Source organism: Vipera ursinii (genome assembly GCF_947247035.1).
Source record: "Vipera ursinii genome assembly, chromosome: 6".
NCBI classification, from domain to species: domain Eukaryota; kingdom Metazoa; phylum Chordata; class Lepidosauria; order Squamata; family Viperidae; genus Vipera; species Vipera ursinii.
In genome coordinates this window covers 8,771,180-8,782,480 of record NC_139515.1, presented here as the reverse complement: position 1 = coordinate 8,782,480, position 11,301 = coordinate 8,771,180, and the positions used below count along the sequence as shown (strand labels likewise).

The 11,301-nt window shown below is 42.6% G+C and overlaps 1 protein-coding gene across 2 annotated transcripts in view; it reads right to left on the bottom strand.

Annotated features, from left to right (window-relative positions):
- Positions 1 to 3,446: 3,446 nt before the first annotated feature.
- DHTKD1 (dehydrogenase E1 and transketolase domain containing 1) overlaps positions 3,447 to 11,301 on the bottom strand; it is a 31,576-nt gene continuing 23,721 nt past the window's right edge. The window contains exons 12-18 of one of the 2 annotated variants that reach the window (XR_014492916.1): positions 10,973 to 11,079; positions 10,407 to 10,571; positions 8,721 to 8,803; positions 8,042 to 8,211; positions 6,598 to 6,683; positions 4,865 to 5,204; positions 3,447 to 3,860 (exon numbers count right to left, since the gene is read on the bottom strand). Coding sequence is in view for 1 of the 2 variants with exons in the window: in XM_083366246.1 (XP_083222372.1) it covers positions 5,103 to 5,204; positions 6,598 to 6,683; positions 8,042 to 8,211; positions 8,721 to 8,803; positions 10,407 to 10,571; positions 10,973 to 11,079 (713 nt within the window). In the remaining variant the exon portion in view is untranslated. Of the gene's footprint in view, positions 3,861 to 4,330; positions 5,205 to 6,597; positions 6,684 to 8,041; positions 8,212 to 8,720; positions 8,804 to 10,406; positions 10,572 to 10,972; positions 11,080 to 11,301 lie in introns of those variants that run through there. The other variant, XM_083366246.1, reaches the window with a different exon arrangement.

The following is an 11,301-nucleotide window of genomic DNA, read 5'->3' as shown; positions in this document are numbered from 1 at the left end:
CGTCCAAGCGCGGGGGGGTGTGGGTGGTGGCGGTAGGGGACGGACGATTTATTTTATTTTTTTATTTTAATTTATTTTTTATTTATTTATTCCCATTTATATCCCGCCCTTCTCCGAAGACTCAGGGCGGCTTACAATCTAAGAAGCACAAATCAGTGTGCTTAGCAATAGCCTTCGTTCTATGTATATGCCTGCTTATTATTAGGGCTTTCACCCCCCCCCAAGCGGCATTTAATATGTATTAATTACTACGGGCATAATTGTTTAATCACTTTTTAATTTTTGTATTCTGTTTTTTATTATGTATTGCCCTGTTCACCGCCCTGAGTCCTTCGGGAGAAGGGCGGTATACAAATTAAATTATTAAATTAAATTAAATTAAATTTTACAAAGTCAGCTTATTGCCCCCAACAATCTGGGTCCCTGAAACAGATCAATGGCAATATTGAACTGTGCTTTCATTATTACATCTGATTAAAGATTATTTATTTTTATTTTAATTCCATTTATATCCCGCCCTTCTCCGAAGACTCAGGGCGGCTTACAAGCTTAGCAGTAGCCTTCATTCTATGTATATGCCTGCTTGTTAGGGCTTTCACACACACACCCCCAAGCGGCATTATTACAAAGTCAGCTTAATTGCCCCCAACAATCTGGGTCCTCATTTTACCTACCTCGGAAGGATGGAAGGCTGAGTCAACCTTGAGCCTGGTGGGACTCGAACCTGCACTAATTGCAGGCAGCTGGTGTTACTTAAGGAGGCATTAGCCCACTGCTCCACCAAGGCTCTATATCTTATCGATGTGCGTGCGCACGCACACACACACACACACACTTTCCCGCTTTGGATGGGCGGTTTCCTCTGCCGGGGAAAGGCAGGGCGCGCGCCAGCCTTTCGGCCAGGAGGTAAGCGGGTTCCAGCTGGTCCTCGGTTTACAACGTTTTGTTTAGTGACCCGTTCAGAGTTACAAAGGGCGCGCAAGCCCTTTGCAAGCAGGCAAGCCCTTACCGGTATCCTCGACTCGCAACAGTTCGCGTAGTGAGCCGTTGGGCGTTACAGTGGCGCTGAAAAAAAATGTGACCGTTTTTTCACGCTTGCAACCGTTGCGGCATCCCCATGGTCGTGTGATCGAAATTCGTAGTTATGACGGTTGCAGCGTCCTTGGGTCATAGGATCCCTTTTGCGACCTTCTGATAAGCACAGTCAATGTCGGAACTGGGCGACTACTTATCTCCTGCAGTGATTCACTTAACACCTGTGGCATGAGAGGTCGCAAAACGGGGCAAAACTCCCTTAACAAACGTCTCACGTAGCAATGCAAATTTGGGGCTCAACTGTGGTCGTAAGTCCAGGACTACCAGCCTTGTGCCTGGCTGGGGATGATGGGAAGGGGTGTCCAGCCCCTTTGGAGGCTGCAAGGAGTGCATTGTCTTTCTTAAGGAGGGAAGATCAATCGATCAATCAGAACAGATCTGGAAAGGACCTTGGAGGTCTTCTAGTCCAACCCCCTGCTCAAGTAGGAGATCCTATACCATTTCAGACAAGTGACTGTCCTATCTCTTTTTCAAACCCTCCAGGGATGACCCACCCACAACACAACACCCACAACTTCTGAAGGCAAGCTTCACCGTTAAGAAGTTTGGCCTTAATCCCAGGTTGCTTTTCTCCTTGATCAGTTTCCATTCATCGTTTCTTTTCTTGCCTTCTGGTGCTTTGGAAGATGACTCCTGTCCTTTTTCTGGCAGCCCCTCAAATACTGGAAAATTGCTCTCATGTATGTAGCATGAATCCAAAAGCTCGAAAGACAAAACCTGTGGCCTCAGTGACCAACCCAGATGAGATCCTGCAACTTCATCCTGGGACAAGTAGTTTCGCCTTCACTGCTATCCTGTCTCCCCTAGTCCTTCTTTTCTTTAAACTAGACCATGGGTAGGCAACCTTGGCTCTTTTATGACTCGTGGACTTCAACTCCCAGAATTCCTGAGTCAGCTGACTCAGGAATTCTGGGAGTTGAAGTCTACGAGTCATAAAAGAGCCGAGGTTGCCTACCCCTGAACTAGACGTACCCAAGTCCTGCAACCGTCCCTCATGTTTCTGCTGAACGAGAGGAAGCAATGGGACTGGCTGCATCAGATGAAACAAGGATACCCCTGTTTTGTGCAGCATCAAATGCATTTTTTTTTCAAAATAAAAATTTGCAAAGAGGGTCTTGGTCGGGGTCTTTCTGCCCATTTGCAAATTCTTCATCCCATCGCATCCCGTTTTTACAGTAATTTTATTTTCTCAGCATACAACTGGCAGCTATGTTTCATCCATCCATCCATCCATCCATCCAATACATCTCACTTGGGGGGTGGGGGGCTCACAAAGTTAAAAATGCATATAAACAAACAGCAAAAAACAACAACAGTAACAAAATCCAGGGGAAACACATTACATCAAATTGAAAAGCAAACTGTAACCATAAGATAAAATGTACCGGTATCTCTAGAAAGAGTCTCTAAGTCTACACTGTTCTGCTCTGAATTATAATGTCTTTGTGATCTGGTGGCCCTGCCTTCCTCCGTGGCATTAAGCTTCTCCTCCTTTATTTATAAAGGGGGGAAAAAGACTTTTATCTGTTTCTGAGTCCGAGAAAAAAAAAACTACCTAGCAAATCAACTTTTTTAACCCTCGGGCTGCAAGTTCAGTAGGCAGAATGGCATTGCCTTAACTTTGATATTTATAACCTTCCTGGTATTTACGGCTTGGTGTCTAAAGCAGGAATCCGGGAAAGATAAAAAGACTTGAGTCTGAAATATAAATCAGCAAAACTGGGAAGAAAAATGGTCTGGCTTTTTTTTGCAAGGTGGGGTTGGGAGGCCGTAAATAAATAAGTTCAGGAAGGGGACCATCAATCTGACTTTCTATTTTGGAAGCAAACAAATAATGCCAGCATGGCAGATTTTGTTTTCCTCCAGTATGTGTTTAGACTGAAGACAGTCCTCTATTTACAGCCACTTGTTTAGTGTCTGAGGTTACAACAGCACCTCGTATATCAGACATGTCAAACACAAGGCCCAGGGGCCGGATCCGGCCCACGAAGTGGTTTCATGTGGCCCACAAAGCCATCCTGGAAACAGTGAGGGAACGGCCTCCACTGCTTTGGCCCTGGCCTAGAGACCCTCCTCCTGCCAGAGACCCTCAGATCTGTCCCACTCCTGCCCAGGCCCCATAGGCACCCTTGATGCCAACGATGTAGAGTTGGCCACGCCCACCCAGTAGGCCATACGCACTTTAGCCATGCCCACCCAGTAGGCCACGCCCACCCGGGCCATACCCACCAGGCCCCCTGAGGGCAACCACAATGCTGATGTGGCCCTCAATGAAATTGAGTTTGACAACCCTGTCATATATCTTATGCCTGGGACAAAAAAAAAGAGAGACAGAGTCAGCTGTAGGGCAGGTTTTCTGCTTATCAGACAGCTTTTTATTACTAAAACAAGAGAAAGATTCAAGGCTCCAGGTAACTTTGACATTTCAGTTTTATTACAGTGGCGTACCTTGATATTCAAGTCCATCTCTTTGCTTCCCTCTCAAAAACAGTTGCACCAACAACAGTAAAACTATTTTTTCTTCAAGCAGAAAACAGAGCCCTTTGTCAAGGATGCTTTAACTTGGAACTTTTTTTGTTGTTGTTAAGCAGGAGCTGGATTTAGTGGCAATTTTCAATTCAAGAACACTGTCCCAATCGCATTTTACTCTGCAGATAGTTTTCTGTGCCCTGGTGGCCCTTCCTTCCTCTCCAAACTTAAGTCATCCTTGAAAAATTCCTTTTAGCCCCAAATCAGTAAAGTTACAAGGATTTCCGGGATCAGATCTTTCAAGGCAATAAAGAAACATAAAATGCATTTGGATAGTGCTATAAAAGTTACTTTGGAAACATAAAAAGACTTGAAAAGAAATCAGTGTCACAGCTCTTAAAACATTTTGGCTGCAGGAACAGAAAGGGCAGTTAAGGCATTCAAAGCAAATCGAATAAAAGAGAAGTGATATTTTACACCCCCATCATTTCATAAAACAGAATATCAATTCATAGAATTAAACAATTGCAGTTTTCAATTTATTTTCCCTCTATTTCAAATCTTCTCAAAAAAAAATCTGGGTACATGATTGATAAGACTCAACATCGACTGGATGGCAAAAAAAATCTTTCATAATCAATTTCAAACTCAAAGGAATTAGCAAAGAAAATGCTGAAAATGTTTCTGCTTTTGGATCATTGATGGAAAATGTATGGCTTCATACTTAAGTATATAATAAAATAAATGTAAGGCTGGCACATAGCACTTAGATCTATAGAAGACTTTAATTTGTACACACAAAATTTTTTTTTTTGGTGAGAATTGTTTAGCAACATTCTTCCACTGTCTAGAATCCAAAATGACATAGCCCAGATTTTTTATTTTTTATTTTCATAAAGTAGGCCTATGTAGCTTTTAGAAGATGGTTAAAGTGCACACATATAACAGGATTTGTTTTAGTAATAAGAGCTATATGTACAACAATCCCTGCATTTAATGTTTCCCTGATTTACTATGGTTTACAAATATCGAGCATTGTTGTGAAAAGTAAATCAACTGTAATAAATACTTTATTCTGCAGTCTCAGAAAAAGCTACTTTAATTTGAGAAAGTCATCCTGGGATTTTTTTTTTTTTTATGGTGATGATGACTAGTGGAAAATACTAACTCCTGCAGTTTGGCTTATAATGCCACAGGCAAGCAAATAGGAGACCTCTCTTGTTGCATTGTAATACAATTTAAGAACTTCCATAACAATCATTGTATTGATTAAAAATGTTGGTCTGTTCCTCACACTCACCTATCGGTGAGAACCAGAGAAATGGCGACGCGTTTAAATCCCACAAATTTGGATTGGCAGAATTTTAGGCAATTGCTTACATCTGTAGGAAAAGGAAGAGGAAACTCCCATTTTCACTCTGGTCCGGCTAAATTCGTTTCAGCAGCATACCTCAAGAGCAAAGATTCTTTCGAGTTTTGGACTCTTTTGTTTTCCTGGCCTCGTTGTAACGCCAAAAAGTCCCCGCGGCAGGTAAGTCTCAAGCAAATGTTTCGGTAAGGAGATTTTGCTGCTGTTGCTGATGCAGAACACCGATGCCCACGGCGGGAGCTGGCAAGGCAGGTCGACTGACAAGGCAGAGCTGGGAAGAGGTCAAAAGAGGCAGCGTTAGACCCTGGGCCCATTTTTCAACGGGATTAAAAAGTTGCTGAAGATTCAAGGCTTGCAATTCTGCAGCCAGCTCCTCAGATTCACGGGCTAAGCTGGGCGTGCATCACAATTCTGCACAGTAAGTGGGTGCAAAATTCATCCTTTATGTTTCAGCTTCTCTGCCACTTGAGCACAGTAGCTGTGCATGGAAGAGCGCAACAGCCAAACTGAATGCAGGATTCCAACACCATACAGATAGTCCTCGCCTTACAACAGTTCCTTTAGTGATCATTCATAGTTGCAACGGCGCTGAAAAAAACGATTTGGGACTGTTTTTATACTTAACGACCGTGGCAGCAGAAACTTGGCAACTTGATTCATGTTTATGACGGTTGCAGTGTCCCGGGGTCACGTGATCTCCTTTTGTAACCTTCTGACAAGCAAAGTCAATGGGCAAGCCAGATTCACTTAACAACCGTACTATTAACAACTGTAGTTGTTGTTAACAACTGTACCAAGAAAGGTCATAAAATGGGGCCAAGCTGACTCAAGAAAAGTCTTGCGTAGCGAGATAAATTTTGGGCTCAATTGTGGTTGTAAGTCGAGGACTACCTGTAACTTAACAACTGCAGCGACTTGCTTAGAAAGGTTGTAAAATGGGGCAAAACTCACTTAGCAACGCAAATTTTGGGCTCAGTTGGGGTTGTAAGTCAAGGACTACCTGTACTGCGTTAAAAAAAACCTAGGCAACCTTGGCTCTTTTATGACTCGTGGACTTCTCCCAGAATCCCTGAGCCAGCATGGCTCAGCTTGGAAACCTTTCCCTTTCCCCTCAGCGTGGCTGGCTCAGGAATTCTGGGAGTTGAAGTCCACGAGTCATAAAGCGGCCTAGGGCAGGGGTAGGCAACCTTGGCTCTTTTATGACTCGTGGACTTCAACTCCCAGAATTCCTGAGCCAGCCATGGCTCACCTTGGAAACCTCTCCCTTTCCCCTCAGCGTGGCTGGCTGAGGAATTCTGGGAGTTGAAGTCCACGAGTCATAAAAGAGCCAAGGTTGCCTGCCCCTGAACTATACTAAAAGGAGCTTACTCACAATTATCAGTTTTTGAACCAATTATGTTTTTATTAACAAACTGGACACAAATCCTAGACATGCATCCTATAGACGCAACACTAATCTGAAGTTGTGACTGTGGCTTCCATCTTTTTCTCCTCAAAGAAACGGAGGCAGCATAGATGGTGTCTCTCAGATTAGATGTTAGCATTTTTAAGCTTCAACCAAATGACAGGGTCCAACACCTTCATATCGTATCAGAGACTAATCTTGCTTCTGCTCCAGTGACTTCTCACTAATTGCCCATTTCAAGAAATCCTGAAATTTTTACCTTACAAGCCAGCTGTTTTTCAAACCTTGGGGACACAAAGGTCCACGGCCCCATGTTCTGAGGTTCTTCCTGGCTCCAGATGAAAGCTGCAAAATAAGAAAGGCATTGAAAGTTCACCTAGAACCACAGAATCCTAAGGCTGGAAGGGACCTTGGAGGTCTTCTAGCCCACCACTCCCTGCTCAAGACAGGAGTCTTTATTTCTATCCTGGACGGTTGTCCAATCTTTTCTTTCCTGGAGAAAGTTTATGAATTCAAAGGCATTTACACTTTTTGATAGAGAGAAGACACTCTCAATCAATCAGAATAAAAGCTGGAACGGACCTTGGAGGTCTTCTAGTCCAACCCCCTGCTCAAGCAGGAGACCATTTCAGACAAGTGACTGGCCTATCTGTTGTTATAAACCTCCAAGTGATGGAGCACCCACAACTTCGCGAGGCAAGCTGTTCCACTGGTTAATTGTCCTCACTGTTAGGAAGTTTCTCCTTAGCTCCAGGTTGCTTCTCTCCTTGATTAGTTTCCATCCATTGTTTCTTGTCCTGTCCTCTGGTGGTTTGGAGAATAATCTGACCCCCTCCTCTTTGTGGCAACCTCTCAACTACTGGAATACTGCTATCATATCCCCCACCCCCACCCCGGTCCTTCTTTTCTCTAGACTGGCCATATCCAATTCCTGCAAGCGTTCTTCACATGTTTTAGTCTCCAGGCCTTTGAGTCACCTTAGTTACTCTTCTTTGCACAAACTCTAATGAGTTTGACTTACCACTGAAGTATGGAACCAGTAATTACAGGGAATTATTTTAAATTTGACTTTTTTCCCTCTCCCTCTTGATTGTATTGCACAAAAAAATATTGCTGAGATCAGTAATGTTTCTTAAGTGGAAAAAAAACATGTATCTTTCCACTGTAAGTTATAAATGTCTAAACAGAATGAGACAATGCTGTTTCAAGAAATGGTAAACTAGAGAAGACATGGGAGAAGATACACAGACAAGTTGAGTTGTTTACAACAACCTCATTTTCACTCCATAAAGGTAAAGGTAAAGGTTTCCCTGTTTTTACCACCATCCTTGCCACATTTGTTAAAGTGAATCACTGCCGTCGTTAAATCAGTAACACCGTTGTTAAGCTAATCTGGCTTTCCCATTAACTTTGCTTGCCAGAAGGTCGCAAAAGGGGATCACATGATCCCAGGACACTGCGACCGTCATAAATACGGGGGAGTTGTCAAGCATCCGAATGTAAATGTAAGTCGTGTCACTTTTTTCAAGTGCTGTTGTAACTTCCAAAGGTCGCTAAGTGAACTGTTGTACGTTGAGGACTACCTGTACGGCAATACACTTAAATCTCTAATGAACTGTACCTTTCTTAAGAAATGGAACCAAAGGTGGGTTTTATTTAGAAGTTTAAGTTATGGCAGGTCCGACTTACTAGAGTCCACTAACCTTTGGCCTTAGTGAACTTATTCATCTCTTCTCGCAGAGCTTCCAGGGGGAAAGGACACAATTCTTCTAATCTCACAATGGCAGTATCGTACTTCTTTTCTTCAAGCAGCTCACGGTGTTTGGCCAAAGTGTAATAATGTTTGCCAGAACAGAGAATAACCTTGCTGACACTAGGGAGAAAGAGAAGAACAAAAAAAACGGAATAATTTCAAACACACCAAGGAAACAGGAATCATACAAATTTTAACTGTTCAGGAAAGGCAGTTCCTAAAATATATTAAATATATTAAACCTCATTTCAGAGGTTTGTTTCTTTATCTCTCTCTCGCGCGTCAATTACTTTTGATCTATAAGTAGTCCTTGACTTATAACCGTCGTGGAACCTGCTTGTTCTGGTTATAAGTTGCGACGATGGTAAAGAGGGTCTTCGCATGTCCCACCTGATTTTACAATTGGTTTTTTTTTGTGGCGGTCCTTAAGAGAACACGGTTGTTAAATGAATTCACGGCTGTTAAAGTGAATGAAGTCATTAAGTGAACCCGTTGTTCACTGCTTTATTGGGGCTTGCGTTGCGGTTTCATTCCTATACGCCGCCCAGAGACATTGTGAGTGAGTTGGGCGGCCGTATAGCTATTCCTAATACATAAATAAATACTACACGCATAAAGAACCAAGCTACCTTTTAGGATCCACTGTTGAATCACCAATGACAGGTCTGAAGGTGGTTCCGGGAGCCATTTCTAGTAAGCTTGACACCGCAGTCTAGGCAATGGAGAAAAAGGGGAAAATATGCAGGTAGAATATTTTGAGTGTTTGGAAACAAATGGAGGATGCTGGCCAATTCCAACTGGTTTACTAAACATCAATCTACCCTATTATTTATACGTGTGTCTGTGTGTATAATATTATATTTATATCTCTACATCTGTATCTATACATCTACCCATCTCTTTTTCTCTCTCCATATCTCTATCTTTCTTTGTATCTATCTATCTATCTATCTATCTATCTATCTATCTATCTATCTATCTATCTCTATCTATCTATCTATCTATCTATCTATCTATCTATCTATCTATCTATCTATCATCTCTATCTAATCTATATATCTCTTTGTCATCTCTCTCTATATTTATCTATCTATCTATCATCTATCTATCTATCTATCTATCTATCTATCTATCTATCTATCTATCTATCTATCTATCTATCATCTATCCATCCATCCATCTTCTATCTCTATCTCTATTTATCCTCTCTCTCCCCCCCGTCTGTCTCTCACTCCATCTATAATAAATTGTATATAATCATTATTATCCCATGTAAGCTGGGGGTTCAGTAGCTGATTTTAAGTTGTCTACAGCCAGGCCTACCCATCTGACGGTTATGAGAAGCTTCAAAGCGATTCTGAGAAAATATGTGAGGCAGGATGGGAAAAACAGAAAAACGTCAAGGTTGAGAAATGCCTCCTTCTAATGTTCTATTCGAAGTGGAAACTCAAATCCTTTGGCCACCTGATGAGAAGGAAGGACTCACTGGAGAAGAGCCTAATGCTGGGAAAGGTTGAGGGCAAGAGAAGAAGGGGACGACAGAGAATGAGGTGGCTGGATGGAGTCACTGAAGCAGGAGGCGGGAGTCTAAATGGACTCCAGAAGATGGTAGAGGACAGGAAGGCCTGGAGGAACGTTGTCCATGGAGTCACGATGGGTTGGACACGACTTCGCAACTAACAACAACACAATGTTCTATTTATCGTGTTTGGTCCCCAGAGAGCCCTCTCTCTTACTTTGTTAATGGCCCTTCTCTCTCTTATTGTCAAGGTCATCCTCTTTATTCTCAACATGAGTTCTGTGCAATAAAACTCAATGGTAATTCAACTATCATGGTCGTAAAGTGAACAACATGGTCGTTACGTTGAACCCATTGTCCTCAATAGACTTGTCCAGTTTTTGACCCAAAAAACTATTATAAAGGCTGGCTGCCAAGCACTCAAATTATGTGACCTCATGGGGAGGGAAAATCACAGCTGTCAGAACTTCAAATTTGGATCATAAGTACTTTTGAGGGAGCCTGTTGTAACTTTAAACAGTTGCTAAGCAACCTGTCCTAAGTCAAGGGCAGCCCGTAAAGCAGTCTGGCTGAGGAATTCTGGGAACTGAAGTCCACAAGTCTTAAAATCGCCAAGTTTGGAGACCCCTGCCATAAAGAAATGAAAGATGAATGGTAACATCCAAACCAGGACGTCTTTCTTTTTTTATATTTTTTCATTTTTTTTTATTAAAGAGTTTTACAAAAACAAAATTTTACAATATATCCCCAAATCCCTCCCACCCCAAACCCGCCCACTTCCCCCCTTTCTACGCACAGGTAAGCGAAGGAGAGTTTTGGGTGACACCACAATGAGGGGTTTCCGGAAGTTTCGAACCATCTGTCTCCGAAGTAAATGGAAATATTGTGCCGGGGTGGTTGGATGGACCACAGACATATTTATGTGGTCACCATCGACCCCCTCTTCTGAGCTATCACACATCTGTGGAAAAAGAAAACCACAACATTTCACACAAAGTGTAGCCCTAATTGGTTGACCAATTCTTTAAAACACTTTAAGACTTGTGGACTTCAACTCCAGAATTCTGGCTGAATTTTCCCAGACACACACACACACACACACACACACACACACACACACACACACCAGATAGATTTCTGGCTTCTCCCAGGCTGGCTGAGGAATTCTGGGAGTCGAAGTCCACAAGTCTTAAAATGGCCAAGGTTGGAGACCCCTGCCTTAAAACCTGTGCTTCAAAGGAGTTCAGTATACAAAAAATAAACACAGGCATGGGAGATAAATTTAAGGAGGGTTTTCTTTGCAGGAGACACAGATTTGAAGGAAGATTATCATAAATTCTGGATGAAGTTGCATCTGGCTACCTGCAAGAATCGTTCAATCCTGCAAGAAGAATGTTCTGGGCCAGCCCCATCATAGCCGTGTGGAAGGAGAACCACCAGTCCACTCTGCAGGAGCCACTTGGCTTCTCCTGTGGAGTAGAAATTACTCCATATCAATAACGATACACTATCAAGGTCTACCAAATAACATACAGGCAGTCCTTGATTTACAACTATTTGTTTAGCTACCATTTGAACATCATCTGAACAAAACCCCCCCGCCACTCCTTCCTTCTAGCACTGATGATGTTCCCTTGTTGGGTCATGAAACGTCTGCGAGAAAACAATCAAGCTCAGATAGCACCAAGGAC